Source organism: Raphanus sativus, chromosome 5 (genome assembly GCF_000801105.2).
Source record: "Raphanus sativus cultivar WK10039 chromosome 5, ASM80110v3, whole genome shotgun sequence".
Classification (NCBI taxonomy): Eukaryota; Viridiplantae; Streptophyta; class Magnoliopsida; order Brassicales; family Brassicaceae; genus Raphanus; species Raphanus sativus.
Window position 1 is genome coordinate 844,015 of NC_079515.1, and position 26,196 is coordinate 870,210.

The 26,196-nt window shown below is 35.9% G+C and overlaps 8 protein-coding genes across 10 annotated transcripts; 5 read left to right on the forward strand and 3 right to left on the reverse strand.

Moving 5' to 3' along the window:
* Positions 1 to 1,014: 1,014 nt before the first annotated feature.
* Positions 1,015 to 3,310, forward strand: LOC108835903 (inositol-phosphate phosphatase). 2 transcript variants are annotated; one of them, XM_056985961.1, is made up of 13 exons: positions 1,015 to 1,154; positions 1,277 to 1,355; positions 1,445 to 1,500; positions 1,575 to 1,625; positions 1,714 to 1,794; positions 1,884 to 1,987; positions 2,081 to 2,165; positions 2,301 to 2,355; positions 2,439 to 2,482; positions 2,549 to 2,617; positions 2,714 to 2,814; positions 2,898 to 2,954; positions 3,066 to 3,310. In XM_056985961.1, exons 2-13 carry the CDS (start codon positions 1,343 to 1,345, stop codon positions 3,163 to 3,165), a joined length of 816 nt encoding a protein of 271 aa, XP_056841941.1. In that variant the 5' UTR covers positions 1,015 to 1,154; positions 1,277 to 1,342; the 3' UTR covers positions 3,166 to 3,310. The 2 variants fall into 2 exon arrangements, with proteins under 2 accessions (XP_056841941.1, XP_056841940.1); XM_056985960.1 differs by having other exon boundaries at positions 1,108 to 1,355.
* A 204-nt stretch (positions 3,311 to 3,514) lies between these two features.
* Positions 3,515 to 5,642, forward strand: LOC130495032 (protein ABA AND ROS SENSITIVE 1-like). Its single transcript, XM_056985959.1, has 7 exons — positions 3,515 to 3,831; positions 3,905 to 4,004; positions 4,183 to 4,345; positions 4,514 to 4,787; positions 4,997 to 5,072; positions 5,167 to 5,213; positions 5,323 to 5,642. Exons 1-7 carry the CDS (start codon positions 3,530 to 3,532, stop codon positions 5,504 to 5,506), a joined length of 1,146 nt encoding a protein of 381 aa, XP_056841939.1. The 5' UTR covers positions 3,515 to 3,529; the 3' UTR covers positions 5,507 to 5,642.
* A 472-nt stretch (positions 5,643 to 6,114) lies between these two features.
* LOC108863573 (potassium channel SKOR) lies at positions 6,115 to 9,917 on the forward strand. The gene is made up of 10 exons (XM_018638038.2): positions 6,115 to 6,552; positions 6,949 to 7,173; positions 7,283 to 7,346; positions 7,428 to 7,767; positions 7,838 to 8,133; positions 8,224 to 8,403; positions 8,519 to 8,929; positions 9,005 to 9,375; positions 9,464 to 9,585; positions 9,676 to 9,917. The coding sequence occupies exons 1-10, from the start codon at positions 6,302 to 6,304 to the stop codon at positions 9,915 to 9,917; spliced, it is 2,502 nt and encodes an 833-aa protein (XP_018493540.1). The 5' UTR covers positions 6,115 to 6,301.
* Positions 9,918 to 9,969: 52 nt separating this feature from the next.
* On the reverse strand, positions 9,970 to 11,206 carry LOC108863574 (U-box domain-containing protein 21). The gene has a single exon (XM_018638039.2). It carries the CDS (start codon positions 11,128 to 11,130, stop codon positions 9,970 to 9,972), a length of 1,161 nt encoding a protein of 386 aa, XP_018493541.1. The 5' UTR covers positions 11,131 to 11,206.
* Positions 11,207 to 15,848: 4,642 nt separating this feature from the next.
* Positions 15,849 to 18,201, reverse strand: LOC108863310 (zinc finger CCCH domain-containing protein 33). Its single transcript, XM_018637694.2, has 7 exons — positions 17,955 to 18,201; positions 17,673 to 17,830; positions 17,495 to 17,557; positions 17,242 to 17,361; positions 16,901 to 17,146; positions 16,475 to 16,807; positions 15,849 to 16,388 (listed from the first exon to the last, which is right to left on the reverse strand). The coding sequence occupies exons 1-7, from the start codon at positions 18,010 to 18,012 to the stop codon at positions 16,173 to 16,175; spliced, it is 1,194 nt and encodes a 397-aa protein (XP_018493196.1). The 5' UTR covers positions 18,013 to 18,201; the 3' UTR covers positions 15,849 to 16,172.
* Positions 18,202 to 18,247: 46 nt separating this feature from the next.
* On the reverse strand, positions 18,248 to 20,105 carry LOC108863311 (uncharacterized). 2 transcript variants are annotated; one of them, XM_056986213.1, is made up of 5 exons: positions 19,755 to 20,105; positions 19,536 to 19,658; positions 19,080 to 19,179; positions 18,598 to 18,937; positions 18,248 to 18,367 (listed from the first exon to the last, which is right to left on the reverse strand). In XM_056986213.1, the coding sequence occupies exons 1-5, from the start codon at positions 20,070 to 20,072 to the stop codon at positions 18,355 to 18,357; spliced, it is 894 nt and encodes a 297-aa protein (XP_056842193.1). In that variant the 5' UTR covers positions 20,073 to 20,105; the 3' UTR covers positions 18,248 to 18,354. The 2 variants fall into 2 exon arrangements, with proteins under 2 accessions (XP_056842193.1, XP_018493197.1); XM_018637695.2 differs by lacking the exon at positions 18,248 to 18,367 and having other exon boundaries at positions 18,436 to 18,937.
* Positions 20,106 to 21,477: 1,372 nt separating this feature from the next.
* Positions 21,478 to 23,654, forward strand: LOC108860912 (receptor-like kinase LIP2). Its single transcript, XM_018634756.2, has 5 exons — positions 21,478 to 21,702; positions 21,857 to 22,020; positions 22,111 to 22,300; positions 22,396 to 22,793; positions 22,879 to 23,654. The coding sequence occupies exons 1-5, from the start codon at positions 21,609 to 21,611 to the stop codon at positions 23,560 to 23,562; spliced, it is 1,530 nt and encodes a 509-aa protein (XP_018490258.1). The 5' UTR covers positions 21,478 to 21,608; the 3' UTR covers positions 23,563 to 23,654.
* A 900-nt stretch (positions 23,655 to 24,554) lies between these two features.
* Positions 24,555 to 25,932, forward strand: LOC108860531 (tyrosine-protein phosphatase DSP3-like). Its single transcript, XM_018634396.2, has 5 exons — positions 24,555 to 24,792; positions 24,903 to 24,996; positions 25,174 to 25,231; positions 25,336 to 25,379; positions 25,524 to 25,932. Exons 1-5 carry the CDS (start codon positions 24,641 to 24,643, stop codon positions 25,821 to 25,823), a joined length of 648 nt encoding a protein of 215 aa, XP_018489898.1. The 5' UTR covers positions 24,555 to 24,640; the 3' UTR covers positions 25,824 to 25,932.
* Positions 25,933 to 26,196: the final 264 nt, after the last annotated feature.

Sequence of the window (26,196 nt, forward strand, 5' to 3'; positions counted from 1 at the left end):
TCTTCTAGGTGGATTTTAAAGGTGGACCTTTTATATTTAAATTAAACATCATCCCTTATTTATAATACATACCATATACGGTTTCCACATATTATTACATGTGGATTTAATACGTATCATTATTACATGTCGATTTATATACTAAAAATATAATACGTACCATTGCTCTGAAACTAAATCTTACAATTATATTGCAATTTTACATAATTCATCTGTTTGTCCATATTGCAATTATATATAATATATAGATATCATTTCTATGAAAACGTACCATTCATCTCTTTGTCCATATTGAAATTATATATAATATATATGTAGTAAGAATACTAAGATACATATGAATCGTCACATACATAGAAATTAGATACTAATATATTTGATCAACTCAAATGTGCAACCATAATCCCTGCCATGATCATATACAAATTAGACATAGTATTTGTAATAAAAAATAAACAGCACTTTAGTTATGATAGATGGTGTGAAACCTTTAAGAAACAATTGGAAAATTCGAGTTAAAGTTCTTCATTGTTGGAAACAAAACACCGGTTTTGGAGGCGACACATTCGAGTGCATCCTCGCAGATGAATCTGTACTTGCATTTGTTTCAGTTATTATAAGTTTTTTTCTATTCTATTGGTTTATAAATCTGTTTTTTTCTGTTTTATATGGTGTAAAGATTGCAGCAGCGTGCCAAAGAAATCACATTAGTACATTGTTTATTTAAACACATTTAAACACATTTTTATTTCTCAAAATTTAAAATTAATACATATAGCAATCATGTATAGCATTTAGTACGAACAAAGATAAAAAAAACTAACACCCGCTCGGTCGAGCGGGTCATGATCTAGTTAAGTTTTATTTAAATTTATATTTTTAAGCTTATACTCAGATTTCAGGATGGACCAAAAGAAGTACTGTATAACGTAATCAAATATTATTTTGACTAGTAAATCAATCCGCTAATACAAATATAGTGAGTCACAGGCCCAAAGGCCACTCGAATTGGCCCGACAAGGAAAAGATAAAAAAAAAAAAGTGATTGGGATCGTGGAGAGGAACCAATGGAGGGAGGATCAAATCTTTCGCATTTCCAATTCTGATTATTGAGGACGTAATCGCATTTCCACAGATTCGAGTCTCTGTATAATGTGAAAGAAGAAAACTTTTTATGGAAAAGCTAGATTAAGGATTAGATTCCCCGAATATTCGGTTCTGTGGGCAACCACAAAAACCGCTGCTAACATTTTTCTCGTGTTTTCTGTCTTCTCAGAATCACCCAGAAACACACAAAACGTTATTCTTCTCGCACCCTCCTCCTCCTCCAATCACATCGAAAATGGCTGAAAATGGTGAAAAGACACTTTCACTCTCTTCCCTTAACTGCTTTTCTTTGATTTTTCTTCTCCTTCTCACATTTGTTGTTGTTGTTGTTGTGAAGGTTCTCTAGATCAGTTCTTGTCTGCTGCCGTGGATGCCGCTCAGAAAGCTGGACAGGTCTTTTTTTCTCTTTGTCTCTCCCTTAAGTGGGTGATCATATATATGTTAAATCTGGATCTTTCATTGCGCAGGTCATTCGTAAAGGCTTTTACGAGACCAAACATGTTGAACACAAAGGCCAGGTTTTTTGTTTTGTACCATTACTGGTCTCTTTAAAACAAGTTGTCGTGTGTCTACAGCTACACTGAATCTGCTTTTTTTTTTGTTTAGGTGGATCTGGTGACAGAGACTGATAAAGGATGTGAAGAACTCGTTTTTAACCATCTCAAGCACCTCTTTCCCAATCACAAGGTCTCTGTTTGTATATCTTTTGTTAGCTTCTTCCTTTGCCTTGCCTTGCTGTGTATTGATCGTTTAGCATTTTGTAATGATGAATTAAGTTCATTGGAGAAGAGACAACAGCTGCAAATGGTGTGACTGAATTAACAGACGAACCTACTTGGATCGTTGATCCTCTTGATGGAACTACTAATTTCGTTCATGGGTGTGTTTTTTCGCTCGATTCCCACTTTGAATTTACTGTTTATTTCCCTCTGTGTATTAGCAAAAAACAAAACCAAAATGTTTGTTTCTGCAGGTTCCCTTTTGTCTGTGTTTCCATTGGCCTTACCATTGGGAAAGTCCCTGTCGTTGGCGTTGTCTATAATCCTATTATGGATGAGGTAAAAGACTACCCTCCTCTACTTTAACTGTATTTGTTCAATACCATTATAAATAAGATTCCTTGATTGATGCTGCTGTGGACATGGATATAGTCTCTCAATTGGTTTTACATAAATATCTAATTGTAAAAACAGCTATTCACCGGTGTCCAAGGGAAAGGAGCTTTCTTGAATGGAAAACCAATCAAAGGTAGGTTGGAACTTTATATACACACACCTTACAGTCTAAGAGATTTTGTTTGTCAATATATATGTTCTCTTTTTTTTTTGCAGTGTCAACTCAGAGTGAGCTTGTTACCGCTTTGCTCCTAGCAGAGGTAAAAATCTCTCTCCCTTGTTGTGTCATGCTAAGACTGTTCGCTCATCACTTTATATGAACACAGGCGGGCACTAAGCGAGATAAAGCTACATTAGACGATGCTACCAACCGGATCAACAGTCTGCTAACCAAGGTGAATATTCATTTGAGGGAAAACTCCATTATTTTAGATCCAACCTCTGCCAAAAAAAATAAATCATTGACTCTTGTCTTCCGTTTGATTCATCAGGTTAGGTCTCTGAGGATGGGTGGCTCGTGCGCACTGGACCTCTGCGGTGTCGCTTGTGGAAGGGGAGACATCTTCTATGAAATCGGTTTCGGCGGTCCATGGTAAATTATTATTATTTTTGCTTAGAAGAATAATACACAAACAAGACTTAATCTAAAATGGCATATTATATATCAATTCACAGGGACATTGCAGCTGGAATTGTGATTGTTAGAGAAGCTGGTGGACTTATCTTTGATCCGTAAGAATTTATTTATTTTTAAAGATAAAAGCTAATACACACACTATGCAACGACGGACCAAGCTTTTAAATTGTTTTTTTTTTGTTTTGTATGTTGTGTAATATGGTCAGATCCGGTAAAGAGTTGGACATCACATCGCAGAGAATTGCGGCGTCAAATGCTTCACTCAAGGAGTTGTTCGTGGAGGCGTTGCGGCTTACAAATGTGTGAAAAGTTATTCTATTCTTTGCTTATGGTCACACCTTATGAACCATATATGATTCATGTGACAAACTAAAGCATTTCTTTTTTTGAACTATGTCCACAACCAACTGAATTTTTTCTTGAGGTTATATATCTCCTTTTTTATGATCAATCTAAAGCTCTATATATTTGGTACCGATACTGTACATTTCGGTTTTTTATTATTTATTATTATTTTTAAGATAGTACAAAACTTGTAATAGGTTGTCTTCACAAAAAAAATCATGTTTAATTCTGAGTACTATTGTACTAATATAAGTTGTGATTAAGCGGACAAGTTTAAGGCCTTATTGTCAATAGTCCATACTTAAGTACACCTGAGAGACAAGAGATGGCGAGCCAGGCCCAGAATCAGCCCAAAGGCCCCATGTCCAAATCCTGTCGGATCGTCATCCCGACCCGTAAAAAGAGAATTGAATTGCGGAGAGGAGGAACAAAGGAAGGAAGGATAGTGATTCTGATTCTCACGGACGTTCTAGGTTTCGGTGAAATCTTCCTACTGGTTGGTTTGTGTGTGAGGATTCCTCAGATCTTCGCAGGTGTGATGGATGCTCAGGCGAAGAAGAAGGCGCTGTTCCGATCTAAGCTCAACGCCAAGAAAAAAGACTCCCGCATCGATTCTCCTCTCGTTAGGTTAACCCTTCTCTCTTCGTTACTTCATGTCAAACAATAAGATACATTTTTTTAATGGGGATTGGATTTGCAGGTACAACGAATCAGATCAGCCTGTGTGTCGAGTGTGCAATATCGTGTTGAAGTCCGAATCACTCTGGGATGTCCACCAAGCTTCTCGTAAGCATCACGAGGTAATCTTTATATCTTAATTAGTTAAGACTTAAGACTCATGCTCTTATTATTATATGGATTGATTTGCTGCTGAATTAGTGGTGTGTGTGACTTTGTAACTTATAGTCCTTAGCTTTAGTGAGTGTCTCTGTTTAATGTTTCTTTTTTTTTTTTTTGCAACTCAAAATGTTGGGACAGGCTATCGATAATTTAAAGGCTAGTGCAGCAGCTGGAACTCAACGCGGGAGCAAACCTGCTGAAACCAAGCCAACCAAACCTGATATATCATCCAAATCTCAGACATCATCATCTGGTTCTGGTCTCCCTCCAAATTTCTTCGAGTCTTCTATTAAACATCCTGGTAAAATATGACTAATAAAATTTATATCGAATACATGTCTTAGTAGATAAGACTAATCTGTTTTAAAGTTGTTATTTTATCTCCATGGCATACTAAAATGTATAAAGCTTACGTGTTTGAAGTATCCGTTATTGTTTAAGCTTATTATTATGTGTTCATAATTTGCAGAAGTTGAATCTTCAAAACCTAAGAACGTAGTACAGCAACCAAAGCAGATTATAGGTTCGGAAATAAATAAGACAAAAGGACCTCTTCCAGAAGGGTTCTTTGATAATCAGAAGATTGATGATTCTTCGGATAACAAAACCAACAGTGAGCCTAAACAGAGTCTGACACAGACCACGGGTACTGTGGTGAAAGGAGCTCTTCCCACTGGTTTTTTCGATAATAAGGAAGCTGACCTGCTTGCCCGTGGAATTAAGCTCGTCAAACCAGATATTAAGTGAGTTTCTTATGTGCTTGTCCTCCTTTATTATCTAAAATCAAGTGTTGGAACCTCACTGTTGTGTTTTTTCAGTTACTCTTTACATTCTCAGCTTGAGTTCCAGTGGGGTCATGATCTTTATGTGCTTGTCCTCCTTTGTTATCTAAAAAGTCTTGAGTAAAGCGTTCTCTTGGTGAACTTATATAAACATGGATTTGTTTTTGCAGGGACGAATATAAAGAATTTGAGAAGTTGATACAAGAAGATCTGCAAGTAGTGGATAGTCGCATGGAAGAAGAAGAGGTCTGATAACTCTCATGTCAACACAATTGTTTGATCTCATCATTTAAGCTCTGTTTATTAGCTTAAATATTTTGCTTTGCACTCTTATTTTCAGGTTGATGCTGCGGAAACTATAGAAGAGGAAGAACAACGAGAGCAGAGGTAAAGTTGAGACACAAGTTTGTTGTAGCATGAATACGAATGAAGTTAAAATAACTTGTTTAAGACTTCAGTAAATACTTAGCCTTCTCTGTTTTATCTTCTTCTGCAGATCATACAAAGAGAAAGTGGAGCTTCTGAAGAAGAGGAAGATGGAACTGAAAGCAGCTAGGTTAGCTAAGCGCAGCAAAACCTCTGAGGGGTCAGTTAAAAAGCCGAAGAAGACTGAAGAAGAATCGCCCAGCGATGAGGATGACGAGGAATCTGCTGTTGATTGGAGAGCTCAACATGTTTGAAACTAGACACACTGTTCCTCTCATAAACATTCAGTCTTGTGTTAGAAATACTAAGGGACAAACGAAGCAATTTCTCTTGTCATATGCAATTAATTGTTAGTTGGTTATAGTTATCGAGTTTGCGGTTACAATTTCATCACTGGAGCTCTTAAGGGTGTGGCACAACGGGAATGAAAATATATTTCAGTTTAGAGTCTATCTATCATAACACTTGTGTTGCTCCGCGGCTTTATAGAACCTTTTATGAACAGATGAGCGAAATGTAACTGCAATTTGCCAATCATCACTAAACTTTTAATGCCATGTTGTAGCATTTAATGACTGTTATCTATCTATAACTTGTGGTTGGTCATAAATAACACTTTGGTCATCTCACTTTCACGTGCTCTTCACGCAATCAAAGGGTATTTATTTGTACACACACTACATCATCACTATCTTTTATTTTGGCCAATATGCTATAAGGTAGATAATTAAGTTCTGTAACTGAACCCACATACGTACGTTTTAGAAGATTAATTAATTTAATAAAGCACTCTCCAAAAATAAACGAAAAAATGTCTATAAATTTCGTCGCTTAGATGTTTTTGCTCATCAAAAAAATAACTCAAGTTGCTATTTTTTTTCCACCATCTCACCAAATTTCAAAAGTTGAAAACTCAGCCGCCAAATTTAGACGTAACTGAATATTCATTAAACAAAAAAGAAATTAAAAGGAAATAAGAGAGAAGAGAAAGGTTATCTTCTTCTTCAAATCTCCTATTAATATCTGGTTAAAACGGTGATTCAGACGTAATGGGAGGTAGCAGCGGCGGTGGAGTTTCGTACCGGAGCGACGTCGACTCGGACGTGGAAGACTTGGAGGAGGATTACGAGGTGGATGATGAGTTCGGAGAAGAAGGGATTGTAGAATCGCGTGGTAACAGATTCAACCCCCTCACCAATTTCTTAGGGTTCGATTTCACCGGCGGTAACGGCGGAAAGTTCACCGTCATTAACGGAATCAGAGACATCTCCACAGGTTCCGTTGTTCATCCTGATAACCGGTAAAACAAATCATATCCGTATGTTTTGTCCAAAAAAAAATCCAGTCATATGTTTTTGTAAATTTGGTTTCAAGTCCCTATTGAGTTTATTATTTAATTAATTAGTCCCTACATTTTAATTTGTTTTATTTAGCCCACTTACTTCGATTAGAATTGATTAGACTAGTATTTGTATAATAAACGTTTGGGGTCAATTATAGTGAAAACAAAAAGCTTAGGGGTATGAGTGTAATTTACTCTTATTCATCCATTTTCCCGCTACTTAATGACACGTAATCAGCTTCTCAAAGGTCACAAATAACCGTTGGCTAACCACTCCTAACCGAAGAATACTCTGTTTTGCTGGAGCATATCATTCAAAGATTGATCATCAGATTTTTTAATCGATATTTGCAGATGCTACAAGGCGTGGACCGTGTTCATAGTGATATGGGCACTTTACTCTTCCTTCTTCACTCCCTTGGAGTTCGGATTCTTCAGGGGATTACCAGGGAATCTGTTCATCCTCGACATCCTTGGCCAAATCGCTTTCTTAGTCGATATCGTGCTAACATTCTTCGTGGCTTACAGAGATAGCAGAACTTACAGAATGGTCTATAGGCGCAGCTCCATCGCTTTACGGTACTATTAACTAACTGCTCTTCCTCCTCTGTTTTTATGCTCTGTTTTTTTTTAAAGGAATGGCGTTTACCTATTCATGGTGCATACCGTTTTTGTTTTTTTCTTGCAGCTACTTAAAATCAACTTTTATTATTGATTTTCTGTCATGCATGCCATGGGATATCATCTACAAGGTGAACTTTTTTATTATTATTTGATTTCGCTTTCTAAAATCAAATGGAAAAATTATGAAACTGTGAAATATTTGAAAACAGGCTACAGGTGGGAAAGAAGAAGTGAGATACCTATTGTTGATTAGGCTATATCGAGTTCGAAGAGTCATCCTCTTTTTCCACAAGATGGAGAAAGACATAAGAATCAATTACCTTTTCACGAGAATCGTCAAGCTCATATTCGTCGAGCTCTACTGCACTCACACCGCTGCTTGTATCTTCTATTACTTGGCCACCACGCTTCCCGCTTCTCAAGAAGGGTACACTTGGATCGGTAGCTTGAAGCTGGGAGACTACAGTTACGCTAAGTTCAGAGAGATAGATCTCTGGACCCGTTACACCACTTCCATGTACTTCGCTGTTGTCACTATGGCAACTGTTGGTAAAGTTCTGAAAAAAAAAACTCAAAAACTAGGTCAATCATGTTGTTTCTGATGTTTCTTGTGATGCAGGTTATGGAGATATACACGCGGTTAATATGCGGGAAATGATATTCGCGATGGCCTACATTTCATTCGACATGATTCTAGGCGCCTACTTGATCGGTAACATGACAGCTTTGATAGTAAAAGGCTCAAAAACAGAGAGATTCAGGGACAAGATGGCGGATATTATGAGGTATATGAACCGAAACAAACTCGGTAGAAACATCCGTGGTCAGATCACTGGACATTTGAGGCTGCAGTACGAAAGTAGCTACACCGAAGCAGCTGTTCTTCAAGACATACCTGTCTCTATCCGCGCTAAGGTAATGCAAAGATCAGATATTCAGATGCTTGCTTTTAAAAATTACACATTCAAATGTATTAAACTTATGTTTTTTTTTTTTGAACTGCAGATTGCACAAACTTTATACTTGCCGTATATTGAGAAGGTTCCTCTCTTCCGTGGTTGCTCATCTGAATTCATTAACCAGATTGTTATAAGACTTCACGAGGAGTTTTTCCTTCCTGGAGAAGTAATAATGGAGCAAGGAAGCGTTGTTGATCAACTCTACTTCGTTTGTCATGGTGTATTGGTAAACATATCTCAAATCAAACCCTTTATTAATGTCTCAGATATAAAGTTAGTTAGTATTATTTTTGTTTTGACCAAAAAGAAAAGTTAAAAATATTTTTGTAACTTAAACTCAGGAGGAGATAGGTATAGCTAAGGATGGATCTGAAGAGATAGTATCACTACTTCAACCAGATAACTCCTTTGGAGAGATTTCAATCCTCTGCAACATTCCTCAGCCTTACACAGTTCGTGTTTCCGAGCTGTGTCGGATTCTAAGGCTAGATAAACAATCTTTCATGAACATCCTCGAGATATATTTCCACGACGGACGGAGGATCCTCAACAATCTGCTCGAAGGGAAAGAATCTAATGGCCGGATTAAGCAGCTGGAATCAGATATAACCTTTCATATAAGTAAACAAGAGGCAGAGCTGGCTTTGAAGTTGAACAGCGCTGCTTTCTACGGTGATCTTTACCAGCTTAAGAGCTTGATTCGAGCTGGAGCTGACCCTAATAAGACAGATTATGACGGAAGATCACCTTTGGTATGCTTTTTTAGAAAAAGCTTTCTCGGTTTCTTGAAACATGTCTAATATGTATTTTTGGTTTTCTTTAAACAGCATCTTGCAGCCTCTAGAGGATACGAAGACATTACACTGTATCTTATTCAAGAATCGGTAGATGTAAACATCAAAGATAAACTGGGGAACACGCCGTTACTAGAAGCAATCAAGAACGGGAACGATCGTGTCGCGGCGTTGCTTGTGAAAGAAGGTGCAACGCTGAGCATAGAGAACGCAGGGACTTTCCTTTGCACGGTGGTTGCTAAAGGAGACAGCGATTTTTTGAAACGGCTTCTAAGCAACGGCATTGATCCAAACTCTAAAGATTATGATCAGAGGACGCCTCTTCACGTTGCTGCCTCTGAAGGATTGTATCTCTTGGCAAAGCAGTTGGTAGAAGCTGGTGCTAATGTTCTTAAAAAAGACAGGTAATACATACATATATATATATTATTTTTATTATTTATTATAGCAAATAAGTAGCGGTTTATTAACTGATGTTTGTATTTGAATCAGGTGGGGAAACACTCCTTTAGATGAAGCCCTAGTTTGTGGAAACAAGATGTTGATAAAACTACTCGAAGATGCTAAGGTTTCTCAGATGTCTTCGTTTCTGAGTAGCTCCAAAGAGCACAAAGGTAGTTTTTATATTGAACTACTAATGTTTTCTATTGAATGTTTTTTAAGACATTACATAAAGAGCTGTTTTTGAATGATCTATCCCCCAGATAAAGTCTATAAGAAGAAATGCACAGTGTATTCTTCACATCCGAATGAATCTAAAGAGAAAAGAAGACGAGGGATTGTACTGTGGGTGCCTCGAAGCATCGAGGAGCTTGTGAAAACAGCAGCGGAACAGCTGAATGTGTCTGAAGCTAATTGTGTTTTGTCTGAAGACGAAGGTAAAATTATTGATGTAGAGTTGATAAGTGATGGACAAAAACTGTATCTAACTGTTGAAACATTATGATTTTCAAAAAAAAAAAACAGAGTAAATACAAAAAGAATTGTTTGTTTTAATTTTAAAATGATTTCTTGACGTTCTTCAAATGCATAGAAGAGTCGATACAGTTTGTGTTACCGATCTCGTTTCTACATCGGTTTAAGTTCCGCAACAGCTCGCTTGCTCTCTCCTTCGTCTTCTCCTCGCACCCGACTTGCAAAACAACCAAGAGTTTCTCGAACGCGCCGACTTGAAGAGCTTCGACCAACACATCTTCTCCGTTCTTTCTCCACAGCTTCCAGAGAATCGAGACCGAGCATTGCGTGGCGAGATCCGAGACGCGTAGAATCTTCTTCACTAAAAGAGGAACGATCAAAGCGTTTCTGAGAACGTCTTCTCTGCTCTGCTCGTCGTCGCATACGGCGTTTAGAACAACTAGACATCTCTCGCAAACGCTCTTTTCCGCGTTGTTGTTGTTCACGATCATCTCTGCGATCAATGCGACCAAACCCAACTCCACGAACTTTGCAGTGGTCTTGTTGTCGCATGAGATCGCTCTGTAAATAGCCATCAGAGATGCTTTCGTCGAGCTTGTCGAAACGGAATCTTTGATGATCTTTATTAGTCCTTCGCAAGCTCCTTCGATGTCTGTCAGCGCGTAGACGTACCTCTTGTCTGTCGCGATCACCTCTCTGATGCAAAACACAGCGTTTTGCCTCGTTTTAGCGTCCGAAGCGTTCATGAACCGCACGAGAGTGTTGAGGGAAGCCGTTGATCCCATCTTGAAGGAGAAACCCTCTGTTCGACTCAGAGGCAACCAAGATGTGAGAAGAGACAGGACTTCCTCCGATAAACGCTCGTGATGTCCCTCCTCGCGCTTCGACGCGAATCTTTGGAAGCAAGAAGTTAGCGCGGAAACGCCTCCGTTTTGGAGTAAACACTTCTTGTTCGTCTCTCCATTGTCTGATTTGTCTCTTACCAAGTTCTTGATTCTACTCACAATCTCCAGACACTCTGCATTTTCCTCGCGAGCCGTCGCGTTTTCAAGTCTCCGACATATATCGGCCGCATCACGCGGTGTCAACAGCACGCGCGGTGACTGAACCAGCTCGATTCTTGATGATCGTAGTTGAGTAGGGAAGACTTTTGTTTCCACGACGGAGGAGGTATCGCCCGAAGTCAATTGTTTATGTCGTCTCTCTTCTCTTCTGCCTCCTCTTGATCTCCATGGTAGCACCATAACCTCTGCTTCTTTCTTTGTTTGGTTTCCTCTTTAGAATAGCTGAAATGTTAGATAGGATTTTGTATGAATAAGAATGTATCTTGACGTGTTTATAACTTTATATACATGCATGTATGTGGTTTGGTAGATTTATATATACATAGTAGGACGTGGTCAAAGGTTGTCTAAGCTTGAAAGATGAAAAGGTATGAAACGGAAAACTTTGATTAATCTTTGTGAACTCAATTGGAATGTTGACCGTTGAAATCTTTACATTTAGTATTCTAGGTCCTGATTTGTGACTTAAAAGTTTTTCAGCTGTTTTTTTAATTACTACTAGATCGTGACCCGCTCGACCGGGTGTTAATTTTTTTTATCTTTGTTCGTACTAAATGTTATACATGATTGCTATGTGTATTAATTTTAAATTTTGAGAAATAAAAATATGTTTAAATGTGTTTAAATAAACAATGTGTACTAATGTGATTTTTTTGACACGCTGCTGCAATCTTTACACCATATAAAACAGAAAAAGAAACAGATTTATAAATCAATAGAATAGAAAAAAACTTATAAAAGCTGAAACAAAGCAAGTACAGATTCATCTGAGAGGATGCACTCAAATGTGTCGTCTGCAAAACCGGTATTTTGTTTCCAACAATGAAGAACTTTAACTCGAATTTTCCAATTGTTTCTTAAAGGTTTCACACCATCTATCATAACTAAAGTGCTAGGTTTCGACATTATGTTTATTTGGGAGTTTTTGTGAATGCCGTATGGTAAATAAGAAGTCGAGTATTTATAGACAAAATTTTGTGAGGTGAAAAAGAATATTTCACATTCAATTAAATCAACCATAATAAATAAAAATATCACAATTTGATCGACTCCTAGATTTTTGCTTGGATAAAATATCTTTGGAGAAGAGGATTTTCCATAACTGATATTTAAACAACTTGGAGAAGAGTTTTTCTATAAAAGAATATTGATTGTATTTTTAAAGGAAAGGAATATCCGATAATCAATTACATTAACCATAGTAAATATTAAGAACATCGATTTTATTGTTTCCTAGATTTTAGGTTTGATAGAATAAACTTGGAGAAAAATATTTTCTATAACTGATTTTTAAAACTTGCGATATTATTAAATCTGATATTGTAGGCATGTTAAATCAACTTGGAGAAATGGTTTTGCTATAAAAGATTATTTAGTGTATATTTTAGAATTGAGAGATTCAATTTTTTAAAGGAACAATATGGACCAATCTTAAGATGAATTATATATAATTGCAATATGGACAAACAGATGAATAATATATAATTGCAATGTGGACCAATCTTAAGAAGCTGGATGAGTGTGAGCATGATGGTTTTATTACAAATACTATGTCTAATTTGTATATGATCATGGCAGGGATTATGATTGCACATTGAGTTGATCTGATATATTAGTATCTAATTTCTATGTATGTGATGATTCATATGTATTTTATTATTCTTACTATATATATTATATATAATTTCAATATGGACAAACAGATGAATGGTACGTATTTCATAGGAATGGTATTTATATATTATATCTATATATTATATATAATTGTAATATGGACAAATAGGTGAATTATGCATAATTGCAACATAATTGTAAGATTTAGTTTCAGAACAATAGTATGTATATTCTTAGTATATAAATCAACATGTAATAATGGTATGTATTAAATCAATATGTAATAGTATATGGAAACCGTATATGGTATGTATTATAAATAAGGGATGATGTTTAATTTAAATATAAGAGGTCCACCTTTAAAATCCACCTAGAAGAAGTTGTAATGTTTCTGTTTTAATAAGATAGATTATTTGGAAACATTGATAGTAGTATATAAAATATATTGTTTGGAAACATTGATAGTAGTATAAAGAAATAAGTATATTGTTTGGAAACATGGATAGTAGTATAAAGAAAGGAATATTAGTGATTTAATGTAGGTTTAACTATAAAGTATAAATGTGTATTTAATTTAAAAACTTACAAAATAAATGTTAGGTCCAACAGAATGTTTCTGTTTTAATAAGATAGACTAGATTTTGACCCGCGCTTTGGAAGCGCGGAATATTTTACGATGAAAAATTTCACTAATAATTTAACAAATATTTTGGTAATTTTTAAAGAGTGTGTATTTAAAATATTTTTGCATTTAAACCAGTGTTTTTAAATTCAACCCGATTGTGATTATACCAGTTAATCCGGAGATCTCACAATTCAATTTAGGTTTTTGAAATATACATATTAAAAAAAATCACTAAAACCCGAGACTAACCGATTGAACTGATGGATGACCGATATGTAATCTAATTGGATTTAAATTGTAATAGTTTCATAATTTGTAATCTTATAATCCAAATTTTAAAGTTTATTATTTTGCAATTTATGAAATTATAACGTTTCTACAAAATTTTAAAGAGAAAATGATATATATAAAATAACTAAGATTAATTATTGTATTGTTTGGAAACATTGATAGTAGTATAAAAATATATTGTTTGGAAACATTGATAGTAGTATAAAGAAATAAGTATATTGTTTGGAAACATGGATAGTAGTATAAAGAAATGAACATTAGTGATTTAATGTAGGTTTAACTATAAAGTATAAATGTGTATTTAATTTAAAAACTTACAAAATAAATGTTAGGTCCAACAAAATGTTTCTGTTTTAATAAGATAGATACTATTTTCATATTCATAAAAAACTAAGAAAGCTTATTAGTAATTAGATCATACCAAGAACCCGTACAGTATTATGATTATAACACCTATAGATCACGCGTGTTTTGCCTTACCTAATTGTATACTTTATGTTTTTAATACATTAGTTGTCAATACTCATAATTAGCTCGAGGTATTTGGAATAGTTACGTTAATGAGTATTATAGCACAAAATAACAATTACAAAAGTGCCTAGTATTTGAAATGGACTGGGAAATATTGGACTCGACTGGATAACGTACGTGGGACTCATTAGTGTGAATAAGAAATAGTCATTATTGAAATAAAAATCGATTAGATTGGAGTTTTTTAGACCGTCATGTAAAAAACCGAGTAAACGAAAGACTTTGGACCAAGGCGTGTGCGACTCGGGCTGGGTCGCATTTCTGTCTCTGGGGGTCCGTGTTTTGTTTACTTTTCCCCGCGTCATGGTTTTCTCCAATCATGTTTTAATATACATATTTAATACAACGTAACGTTCTAATTCAAAGAAAATATGTGCACGTACTACGTAGTAAGAAAGTTACGAGTATCTGTATATAACAGGTATATTCGATTTGACCCAATCAAAACAAATTTTAAAATGATTTTAACGATTAAATTTTAAATTATTCGGAGCCCGATGAAGCTAAACAAAAAACGTAAGTAAATGTAATCTGGACTCCAACAATATATATAAAAAGCAATGTGGGCCTTTAGTTTAAATTGGCATCTTATTGGGTGTTTAATGGATTCTAAGTATTTATTGAAATAGCAATGCTTCGATACATCTTTTATTTATTTCTAAAAGTCTATGATGTGATTGTGTGGTCAAATGATTCGTAAACAGTTTCGTTTTAATCAAATGTTTGGTAAATGAAAATGAAACTTCTGGTTAACTATTGCGAAACTGAAATGAAGCAAATTTATGTCCCGATTCATTACTCAGTTTATGGTTGATGTTTAGGCTTTGTAGGATCAACATATTATATAGTGATAATAAGCTTCAAATCTTTTCTTACTGCTATGTATCGATGGTTTGACTTTACAAAGTTGCTGCTTAATGTACAAAAACAGGCTTTCTGCTGAAATAATTATCTCAGCAAGACAATTGGAAAAAAAAATTAAAAAATTTCACACCGCCAGCACATACAAAATATAAGGTTAATTAATTTGAACCTCCATAAATCAACTCCATGGAATAGAAGATTTCCACGAAGAAAATTTGTCACAAAGGTTCAGATTCAATATTGTCATCTTCCGACACAAATTCGGTACAGAGATATAACCTATTTGCTTTATAGATGACTTTAAACTTAGATTATCCGACATAGAATAGCACAAAAACATATGAAAAAAAAACAAAATTTGATAAAATGTAATAGTGTTTCCTCCGTAGAACTAGTTCATGGAAGGGGAAGACTTCCATGAAGATAATGTCATGGAGGTTGAATAAACTGATATTGTCATCTTCCGACACAAAATTGATGCAAAATTATAGCCTATCTTGCTTTGTAGATGACCTAATACACAAAGAGATTCTATAAGAAAAACATCCTAAAAATCAACGAAACTTTCAGACACAACCAGAAACTCTAAATCATAAAAACTGAGATTGAAGGAAAGAGTGGCGAAAACATGAGTTATATACACATGGCCGTTTAGGGCAAACCCATTGAGTAAATTAAAACGATGCCGCATAATAATATATTGGGGTTTATGTGTTCAATATTTAGTATGGGCTGAACTTTTTCCTACTGGGCCATATAGCCTCACAAGACAACAAAACCGACGACGACGGTGATCTGGAATTACTTTTCACTCGAACTGATTCAGCATCGACGATTTCATTACCAACGCTTAGTTTGTTGTACTTAGTTTGTTGTACTTGTACTGGAGCTATTGGATTCATGCTCCTTTTTGACAAAATTACACCGAACACGAGGATTGTTAAAAGACTTTAGAAATTTGACAAAAGTAATATATAAAAATTCATAATAATTTGATAAATGTTGTACCGGTAATAAGAAGATTCTAAACCAGATGATCTTAACCGGTAATACAATACATTTACCTTATTATTTCCTCCAAAGTCAAATTTGAGGAAATTACTTTTATTCAGCTGATTCGCCAAATGAATATTACAACAATGGCGATCAGATCAGATATTAGTTTGTATAATTCACCTCCTCTATACATTATTAATATAAATGCTTCAGATTAAACGAGAAAAGAGTGAAAATTTACAGATTTCTCTCTGAAAAATCAAAGCTTTTTAAAGCTCTTTTCTTCACTCACTGCTGTGTATCAGTTGGTAGTGTCTTCACCAGAGGTAGTAGTTGTTGCTTGTCTTGTTTCAGACACTGAGACTCTTCTGGAATGTCCACTTGATGTTTCCACAACCTCATCTGTCTCCGAAGCTGTGTTGTCGTATGCGAATACTTCCATTGGGTGATGAAATTTACAGCTTGGACCAAACTTGCAGATCCCATAGCGACTATAGAACACACACAACGGTTCTCCCTATCCAACAACAAAAGAAAACAATTAGAACCGAGTTCTAATGTAATTAAAAGATGCGTTTCTTCTAAAGTTGTTGAGCAGCTTACAGGGCGTAAAGGGAGGCCAATGGGACTTAAGAGACAATCAGGAGGAGGAGCTTGTCTATCTCTAGGATGATGAAACTTGCAAACTGTGCCAAATTTGCAGTCTCCTGTCTTCATGTAGAATTGGCATTCTGGTTGTCCTGGTCTCTCCGGGAAAACGTTTTCACTCGGCAATGCATAGAACCCTCCTAATGGAACAGAGGAGCCCGGATTGAGACCCGAGAATGAACCTTGAGACTGAGACCCCCCTGACTCTTTGATCTCGCTCTGCTGCAAGTTTCTGTAGTTGTTGTGCTCATTTCCGGTACCTGAAGGAGAAACTGCGCCGAGCTGACCCTGAAGAATATATCAATAATGAAAAGATTAAAAAGTAAGTCTGACTAGCTGAGGGTTAAGCAGTGTTTTTTTTTTTTTTTTGACACGACTTACGCTGTAAGGGTTCCATCCTTGAACTGGTACAACTCCTTGAGGCATAATCAATGAGGTGTAGCCGGAGGGATCTTGCCATCGAGGGCTGGGAATAAAAGAGGCTCTTGACCAAGGATAAGACTGTTGTTGGCCTGAAGTAGGAACCATGAGGTTGGTTGTTGGTTGAGGCTGAGGATGGTTGAATTTACAAGTGGCACCAAATTTACAGTGTCCGGTTCTTAGAAAATAAGCACAATCAACCTCGTTCTGCATTGTTTAACAACAGATAAATCACTAAGAGGGATGGAATAAATGGCAAATGTGATTATGAAATTAAAAAAAAAAAGTGAGTCAAAACATACGGAGCGTAGAGGATAGCCTAACATATTGAGTGAGACTCTTCCAGCAATGCCAGCTTTGTTCCTAGGATGATGAAACTTACATGTTACTCCAAACTTGCATGTTCCTGTCTTCAAATAGTACTACACAACCCCCCAAACACACAGCATACAATGTAAGTTGGTCTGTGCAGGAAGATGTGCACAGTGGATACTAAAGCTTGAGAAAATGCTAATCAACAGTGGAAACAAAACAGAGAGAAGAGTATGCAATAACCTCGCATTCAGGCTGACCAATCCTTTCAGGGTATTCTCCTCTCATCCTAGCAGTGGCTATAACCTAAAGGAAACATCAAAACACACTAAAAAAAAGCTTCCAACTTTGGATCCGACCAAACAGATCAACCTAAACTCCAAAACTGGAACATAGAAACAAAAAAAAAAACATATGGTACCATTTCACGATCAGGAGGATGATTGAAGCGACAAGTGGAACCAAATCTACAAAGACCAGTTCTGATGTAATAAGAACAATTGGGCTCTCCGGGCCGTTCAGGGTGAGAACCTGTTTCCATTGTTTCATCTGGATTCAAATTCATTTGCCACATTGCCTCTGATGACCACACCCACCCGACAATAGAAACAGAACTCGAGATTAAACCCAATCCATTAAAAAAAAATTAAACAATTTCTGATCAAAGCTAAGATAAAGATAGGAAGAATAAAAAAAGATGGACCTTGATTGATCATCAGAGGAGAAAGAGAGGACATAGGAACTCCGGCGTTAAAATCCATAGAGGTGAAGAGGAATGTCTCCAACGATGATGATGAGCATAAGACATTATACAGTCATCACTCTACAATGATTCGCCTGTAACCAAATCGTAGTAACTCTTACAATAAAACGAGAGTAGTGACAATGGACATAGATGAAGAAGACGAATCGAGTGAACAGAGAGACAGAGGAGAGAGGAAATGAAGAGAGAGACGAAAAGCTAAAAAGCGTTCTCGTCTCACCTCCACACAAAAGATACAAGAAATTCAGTGAAATTTTTATTAATTAATTAATTAAAAAGTTGATGCAGGTAGGAAGACGAGACTACCCCTCTACCGATGTTTTTCGCTGCCACTTTTATTTTATCTTCTCCACCTAAATTGGACGGTAGAGAACAAGTCACACTATTTTTTTTTTTTCTTCATTATCTTTGTCCTCCTCTGTATGGTTTATTCATGCAATATACTTCTAAGAAAACCAAACCAAACCAAAAGTCTTACACATTCACTGGTTTACAATTCATCAACTATAACAATCAAAACACCAGAATCTCAATTGAACATCAGGCAATGAAGCTAAAAAGCTAATCTTGATTTGGTTCTAACCTTGCTTTGGCTCTTTCGAGTGCTTTGAGCCTATTAGTTTCCATTCGTAGTCTCTGTTCTTCGGAAATGTTCTGAGCTCTCTCCATTGCCTTCAATCTATTAGCTTCCATACGTGCTCTTTGCTCTTCTGTCAGTTCATTGCCTTGATCCATCTCCTTTTCAACGCTCGGTAGCTTCTGAGCAGGTCTCGAATCCGTTGCATTATCAAATATCTCATCCAACATACTGTCTTGAAAGGCATCAGCATTCGTATCAGCATCAACATCAGCATCTACCCTCTTCTTTGGTGGTATGTTCTCCTCGTCAGAACGTGGCTGATCCATATCTACATCTACGTCACCTGCAAAAAAAAAAGAGTTTTCATCACAAACAAAACAAGATTGTAATGGAGTGAACTTAAGTTGGAACGCAGCCACACAAGAAGCCTTTCTATTATTTTTTTTCAGATTCAAAGGGGGAAAAGCTGATAGGTGTTTACATACCTTGATCATCAGAAAGAAGAGCATTATCCTCCTGCTTTTCGTATAACTTATTTGGATCAACTCCGCTGGCAACCCTTTCCCTCAGTTCGTTTATACAAATCTGAAAGGATACCAACATTACACAAAAGTCTCAGTGCAAATGCAACATACTCATTGCGTGAACATATAGTTTAAGGATGCGAGGGAGTATGAGCACAATGATCATATATCACCAGGACAGAAAGAGCCTAACGCATTCTCAGATTCAAGTACTCGAAACTATCAAATCAACACATGAGTGACTGACTCAATCACTGAATTTAAAAAAAAAAAACGAGCAATGCAACTCTGATTTTAGTAAAATCTTGACCACCACCGGTTTGATTCAATCAGAATATATATTCAGACTTCAAAACCAAATTCATAGAATCACAAATGCCATTAAGAAATATCATAAGAAGTGAGAATGAATTGTACCTTGACACGCTTAGTAGCAGCGACTTGTTGAACCTTATGCACAAACTGATCAAAGGAGTAGTAAGGCAGCAGATGAGAGTGCCACTCACTGTACATCCTTATCAAATTACCCAAATCGCTTACCTAAACAACACATATCATCATCAAATCGGAGCATAAGAAGAGTTTCTAGATCTGATAATGATTATAAGGTTAGGTTAGGGGGAGCGATTCTACTACCTCTTTCCCTCGGCCACGATACTTGAAGGATCTAGGGAAATGGCGAAGAACGTAGCCGAGACCATCCTCCGAGAGCAGCATCTCAGGCGTTAGCTTAGGCCTTTGAACTCTCGCCTTCGTCGCTTTGGGAACGGGTCCCCCGGCGGCGGCGGCGGCGGAGTTTCCGCTTTTGGGGAAAGATCTCTGCGAGTCGTTGTTAGGAGTTTGAGAGGAGGAAGGAGCGGGGTTGCCGCCGGCGACCGGAGCAGAGGAAGGGCAATCGCGAGACCAGTGACCGGGACGGCCGCATTTGAAGCATCCCGTCGGAGCTGATTCCATCTTTTTCGCCTTTCGATCCTCTACGGCCTCTCTCTATTAGGTATTTATCAGATTCAATTTGCGAAAATCATTTTGGCGGTTTAATCTTTTTGTGGCGGGAAAAAAGTAAATGGGATGAACCGGACGGGTTTTAATCAAACCGGTTTCCCTTACTATAAAAATTAGTATTTAACAAATACACATGCTCATGTATGATTTTTGCTAAAACATACAACATCTGTTGTTTTTTTTTTTTTTTGTCATCAGCGTAAACTAGAAACTCTCATCTGTTGTTTGTTTACACAAATTATTTCTTTATCAACACTAGATTTATGTATGATTAACCCCGGTCTCTTCTTAACTCATGATTTGGTTTTTTTTTTACATTTTTTGATTAAATAATCACAATCAATCATATTAAAGGAAAATTATTATGCTGATCTAAATATTCTAACAATATTTTAATTTTCAAAAAAGTTATGTTAACATTTTCACTAATTTCGTAATTAGGAAATAACTATTATTATGCATTAATATATATTCAGTTATTATTATAAAATTATAAATAAAAATTATAACCTACTTTTATCTGTTTTATAATCATAATCAATTATATTAAACAATTATTATATAAAATATGATAAAATTATATAAATTGATAAAACTATACTATAATGACAAAACTATAAATTTAATTATCATAAATATAAAATATTAATATAATATGATGACAAACGATTTAAAATTAAGAAACTATATAGCACATATATTAAAATTAACATATCTTAAACTTATATATATGCAATAATATATTATGTAAAATGAATAAACATAAAAATAATACTAAAGGAAATCCAGTTTTGAAGGGTGGGTAAAAATTCAACATAAACTTAAATACAAAATAATTTTCAAATATTTTTTTTCAAACACATATTAATATGTTTAATAAGTAAATAAAAATACAATAAGATAAATATTAAAAAGAAGCAACAAATACATGTGACGATATTAAATAGCTGATTATTTAGAACATGTAAACTATAAATTATTGTATTTGAAATAGTTATATAAAATTTTAAATATATGACTAAAATTATAAATGTATACCACTAATAATGTAAATAAATATATATGAATATAAAATAGAAAACAACATCCGCGCGGTTGCGCGGATCAAGATCTACTTAACAAATTAAATTCATTTATCTTTATTTGGGAGTGTAACTATTGTTTTACAAAGTTCAAATATTTTAAATTCTCCCAAAGTTCAAATATTTAAAATTTTCAAAAAAAAACTACTATTTTACAACTAGAAGGATGGTTCTCCATGCTTTTGGGAGAGGTAGACATCTTCCTGAGAGAAGCAATTCTTCTTCATCAATTCGGATGGCATGGATCTGTCTCTTTTGTTTTTCTTGTGTTTCTTCTTCTTTTACGTGGGTCCTTCAGTTTCCATGAAGGATGATCGAACCCATTGCTAAATCCTAAACAAAACAAAAAAAATGTTTATTTCTCTTGATCAGCTTTTTTACCCTTCTGATTAATTTTTAGAACACCATGCATTGTTTCCCGTGTTTCTCTACGCCAAAGAGTAAAAAATCTCCAACTAGGAATGAGACTAACGACAATGAAACCAGACCACATGCACACGGTATGTATGTCCAAACGTTTGCCATCTTTTCAAGTGTTAAAGATTTATAAAACCATTTATTTTTCTTTGATTCGATCACTAATAATATTAATCACTTTTTTTTTCTTTGATTCGATCAACTAATATTAATCACTTTCTTATGTTGTTTTAAAAGAGGATAAACATGCAAATGAAGCAGAGCACATGGAAGAAACAACGCTGAAGACATTCACTTTCCGAGAACTAGCAACGGCGACAAAGAATTTCCGGCAAGAATGTTTATTAGGAGAAGGTGGATTCGGTAGGGTTTACAAAGGAACCATTCAGTCTACTGGCCAGGTGTGAGTTATATATATACATTTCAATGATTCATTATCACCAGAATAAGTAAGAACTTGTCTTTTCCTTTTTTTTTGGAGAACGGTGTAGGTGGTGGCTATAAAGCAACTAGACAAGCATGGATTACACGGGAACAAGGAGTTTCAAGCCGAGGTCTTGTCATTAGGCCGACTCGATCATGTCAATCTTGTCAAGCTTGTAGGCTATTGTGCTGATGGAGATCAAAGGCTCTTGGTTTATGATTATGTAACTGGAGGTTCTCTCCAACACTATCTTCATGGTATATATATAGAGAGAGAGTTACTTGTTCAACACGTCTTGAACTTTTTAAAGAGAAAACAGCTGAGATTTTTGGATGGATGTTTGGTTTTGCAGAGCCAAAATCAGACCGTGAACCAATGGACTGGACGACGAGGATGCAAATAGCGTATGGTGCAGCGCAAGGGCTTGACTACTTGCACGATAAAGTGAATCCACCTGTGATATACCGTGACTTGAAAGCTTCAAACGTTTTGTTGGACGATACTTTTTGTCCGAAGCTTTCTGACTTTGGCCTGCATAAGCTAGGACCAGGGACAGGTGATAAGATGGTGGCTTTAAATTCTCGAGTAATGGGAACTTATGGTTACTCCGCTCCTGAGTACACACGAGGAGGAAATCTTACCATGAAATCAGATGTCTACAGCTTTGGAGTTGTGTTGCTTGAGCTCATCACTGGTCGAAGAGCTCTTGATACTACTAGACCTAATGATGAACAAAACTTAGTTTCTTGGGTAAGTAAACAAACCATTAAGCTGTTTTATTTTTAAATCATAAAATGTTTATTTTTAAAAACATTTTTTCCCCATTTCTTTGTAGGCACAACCATTGTTTGGAGATCCGAAGAGATATCCTGATATGGCAGATCCAGTTCTTGAGAATAAATTTTCAGAGAGAGGGTTGAACCAAGCAGTGGCGATAGCTTCCATGTGTGTGCAAGAGGAAGCAACAACTCGTCCTCTGATAAGCGATGTAATGGTCGCACTCAGCTTCCTTTCCATGTCTACAGAAGACGGTGTTCCCACCACTGTTCCTATCTTATCCTTCAGGGACAAGAGCATGTCTATAGCCTTGAGCCGACATGATTCAGATCTTGCATCTCCTAAACTAGCAGTACAAGATGAAAAGTCTAGCTCGAGCGAGTCTGATGACGGGTCTGGTTCTGACTCACATGAAGAGGATCGAAGCAGTATATCATCAAGGCCTGTCGATGAGAAGAACCAGGCGCAAAGCTTGAAGATAAACTATAGATATAGCTGGGAAGAAGTGGACGTTAGTGATGAGAAACTAAGCAGTAAAGGCAGCCATAAATCAAATGATGGAAGCGTTTCTTCGTTCTATGATATCGACGGAGACCATGATGATTCACTTAGGAATAAGGAGAAAAAGGAAGAAGATCACGGCTCAAAAACTGATGATGATCAAAGTGTTTACTTTGATGATGAGTCAGGAGATGACAATGGGATATCTTTTCACCGGATAAAATCAGGGGTGGAGGCTTAACTATGTTTAAAGTGACTCTCAGGAGATTGAATCTTTCTTCATAGTTATTTTTTGTATCATCCATCAAAGCTAAAGAGACAAAAGAATTTGAATCTTTGTGGGGATTTATTTTTTTGAAAAACATTCTCAGTTAGGAATATAATACACACTTTGAAGTTTTTCTTTATAAATTTACAACCATTTCTCTTTGTATATGATGAAGATGTTTCGAATTGATAGATTACGTACCAAATGTACTAATCGGATGATCTGATTGAACAAAAAAACATAGTCAGAAATTGTGATTCTTTTATTATTAAACGCAAGGTTGAATAAAACATTAATGAAACGCATTAAAGTGTCAGTCTTATTTGACCCAAAAAAAAAGTTTCAGTCTTCTTAAAGATATGGTATTTTAAACAAAAAAAACATGCATCAATTCTAGCTATGACTATGATGACTAAGATTAGATTTTCCGGATGGAAGAAGAAAGAATTAGATTCAAAATTCAGTTCTAGTAAATAAGATACTAAATTGATAGAAATAATCAAACTATTCCATTATGGATTACACCAGTCTTTGGGTTTTTCCGAGGTTCATTTTTTCTTGTCAACAAATATTCAATACTATCAGTCTATACTCTAAAGAAATACAAAAAATTCAAACGAGACAACTCGAGTCTTTACGTTTTGTGTGAATCCGACCACTAGTTTCTTTCTTTATTCAAGTTAGACCACATTTTATTTGGTCAGTTAAAAAAATGTGAGATGTAATAAAAAGCAAAAGATGTAATAGAAAGTGTCAAGATCCTAGATAATGAATGCCAAATGAATCCAAAAAGGGCTCCACACGCTAAATCCCTTACAATGGGTTTAAAACTTTTAAACCCCATAGAAAGAAATAATCGTTACCGTAAAATCTGAGTCCGCGCGTTCTCAAAAGCTGTTTCCTTTTCGTATTAGAAACTTCACTTGATCCCTCCTATATAAACCACCTTTCTTTCTTCTCTCAAATCAACACCAACCATCACTTCTTTCTCTGGCTTTGACTGCTCTGCCTCTCTGTTCTTTCTGATTCTTTAATTACAAGTTACTGGGAGATGTGTTTGATCACGGAAGCTGATGATCACGACGGTTGTGCGTTAGTTGCCCCTCAGAATTTCTCGATGGTTGAAGTTGGAATCTACCGATCTGCGTTTCCTAAACCCGAGCATTTCGATTTCCTCACAGCCCTTAGTCTTCGTTCCATAATGTAAAGACCGTTTTGTTTTCTATTTTCCCTCCAATTCCTCTGTTTTTATTACTTATCTATTTAATAAAAAAATGTTTCCTTTGGTTTTTCGTTGTTGATTCACCGAGCAGTTATCTTTGTCCTGAACCATACCCTGAGGAGAGTTTGAAGTTTTACGAGGCCAACAACATCAAGCTTTTCCAATTTGCAATCGAAAGCCAAAAGGTGGTGTTGTCTCTCTGTTTTGATCACCTATCTTTCTTGTTTTTTTAATTGAATATTAAATTTAATTCAAAGAAAAAGACCTTGTTACATCAAGTGCTTCCTATGCATAGTTTTAATAAAAAAAAAAGATCTTTCTTGTTGGTTTCTTATATAACTGGATCCTTTATGATTTTGTAGGATCCTCCAAATCCAATACCAGAAGATACAGTTTTGGCTGCTCTGAAAGTCTTAGTTGGTAAGGAATCCAAACACTCTGGAACGGTCTTTTGGGACGTCTACGCTCTCTTCCTTACCCCATGAGTCTTACTAGTAAACTGTGTGTTTTGTTCTCTCTTGTAGATGTAAGAAACCATCCGATCCTCATTCACTGCAAAGCCGGAAAGGTTTTATAATATACTACATCAACCTTTATTTTTTTCCACTTACTTCTATCTTATACTAGTTGTTATTAAAGGACATTCTTTTACGAGGTTACTTATTTACAGGACACTAACGGTTTTGTTGAAAATAAATGGCGGTGAATGCAGCATAGGACAGGTTGTTTGGTGGGATTCTTAAGAAAAGTTCAGGACTGGTGTTGGTCATCGGTGCTAGAGGAATACCAGAAGTATGCGGGTCCGAAGTGCAGACAGAGGGACTTGAAGTGTATTGAGAGATTTGATACCGTGAGATTGAGGCAGTGTCTCTTGAGCATTATGTATCGTTATCTCGGTTACGGCCCTAATAGGAAAAGGTTGCTCTACGAAGAGGAAAACGTCCAGGCACCGAAACTGAAAGCTAAAGTTTTTGAAAACGAGATCAACCAAGTGGGCCCGGCCCATACATAAATGCTTAAGTTGCTTTATCATTTTTCTTAATAACTTGTCAAGTCTTAAAGTGTGGGTTTAGTAGGCTAGTAGCCATTATCATTGTTAAATTTACAATCAATTACTAAAATATGAGAGAATAATATAATAATTTTTAGTAAACATTATTACACAATGTGACATTAATTTCCAATCTGTACCATGTGCGGTGGAGGACAAGGTTTCTGACAATATACACCACATGAATGTATTAAGAGCAAAGATCTCTTTATTAAAGATGTCTTTATAAGACAATCAAAGAATTCCACCAATTTGTATTAGCATTCTTGAACTAGAAGAGGCCATATTCTGTTTAGCTGACTTTACACCCAATTTTAACACGTAAATAGAAAGA

Excerpts from the sequence above, each read along its gene's own strand:
- LOC108863311 (XM_018637695.2), bottom strand. The coding sequence starts at position 20,072 with ATGGAATCAGCTCCGACGGGATGCTTCAAATGCGGCCGTCCCGGTCAC. Across the intron at positions 19,180-19,535 it reads CTGCTACTAAGCGTGTCAAG|ATTTGTATAAACGAACTGAG; the intron begins GTACAATTCATT and ends GTATCCTTTCAG. Across the intron at positions 18,938-19,079 it reads TCTTCTTTCTGATGATCAAG|GTGACGTAGATGTAGATATG; the intron begins GTATGTAAACAC and ends TTTTTTTTGCAG.
- LOC108863573 (XM_018638038.2), top strand. The coding sequence starts at position 6,302 with ATGGGAGGTAGCAGCGGCGGTGGAGTTTCGTACCGGAGCGACGTCGAC. Across the intron at positions 7,768-7,837 it reads TGTCACTATGGCAACTGTTG|GTTATGGAGATATACACGCG; the intron begins GTAAAGTTCTGA and ends CTTGTGATGCAG. Across the intron at positions 8,404-8,518 it reads TCGTTTGTCATGGTGTATTG|GAGGAGATAGGTATAGCTAA; the intron begins GTAAACATATCT and ends ACTTAAACTCAG.
- LOC108860531 (XM_018634396.2), top strand. The coding sequence starts at position 24,641 with ATGTGTTTGATCACGGAAGCTGATGATCACGACGGTTGTGCGTTAGTT. Across the intron at positions 24,997-25,173 it reads TTGCAATCGAAAGCCAAAAG|GATCCTCCAAATCCAATACC; the intron begins GTGGTGTTGTCT and ends ATGATTTTGTAG. Across the intron at positions 25,380-25,523 it reads TTCACTGCAAAGCCGGAAAG|CATAGGACAGGTTGTTTGGT; the intron begins GTTTTATAATAT and ends CGGTGAATGCAG.
- LOC108863310 (XM_018637694.2), bottom strand. The coding sequence starts at position 18,012 with ATGGATTTTAACGCCGGAGTTCCTATGTCCTCTCTTTCTCCTCTGATG. Across the intron at positions 17,362-17,494 it reads TTGGTCAGCCTGAATGCGAG|TACTATTTGAAGACAGGAAC; the intron begins GTTATTGCATAC and ends GGGGTTGTGTAG. Across the intron at positions 16,808-16,900 it reads AAGGATGGAACCCTTACAGC|GGTCAGCTCGGCGCAGTTTC; the intron begins GTAAGTCGTGTC and ends TATATTCTTCAG.
- LOC108835903 (XM_056985961.1), top strand. Across the intron at positions 2,166-2,300 it reads ATAATCCTATTATGGATGAG|CTATTCACCGGTGTCCAAGG; the intron begins GTAAAAGACTAC and ends TTGTAAAAACAG. Across the intron at positions 2,815-2,897 it reads ATCGGTTTCGGCGGTCCATG|GGACATTGCAGCTGGAATTG; the intron begins GTAAATTATTAT and ends ATCAATTCACAG.
- LOC130495032 (XM_056985959.1), top strand. The coding sequence starts at position 3,530 with ATGGCGAGCCAGGCCCAGAATCAGCCCAAAGGCCCCATGTCCAAATCC. Across the intron at positions 4,005-4,182 it reads CTTCTCGTAAGCATCACGAG|GCTATCGATAATTTAAAGGC; the intron begins GTAATCTTTATA and ends ATGTTGGGACAG. Across the intron at positions 4,788-4,996 it reads CTCGTCAAACCAGATATTAA|GGACGAATATAAAGAATTTG; the intron begins GTGAGTTTCTTA and ends TTGTTTTTGCAG.
- LOC108860912 (XM_018634756.2), top strand. The coding sequence starts at position 21,609 with ATGCATTGTTTCCCGTGTTTCTCTACGCCAAAGAGTAAAAAATCTCCA. Across the intron at positions 21,703-21,856 it reads AACCAGACCACATGCACACG|AGGATAAACATGCAAATGAA; the intron begins GTATGTATGTCC and ends TTGTTTTAAAAG. Across the intron at positions 22,021-22,110 it reads CCATTCAGTCTACTGGCCAG|GTGGTGGCTATAAAGCAACT; the intron begins GTGTGAGTTATA and ends AGAACGGTGTAG.
- LOC108863574 (XM_018638039.2), bottom strand. The coding sequence starts at position 11,130 with ATGGTGCTACCATGGAGATCAAGAGGAGGCAGAAGAGAAGAGAGACGA.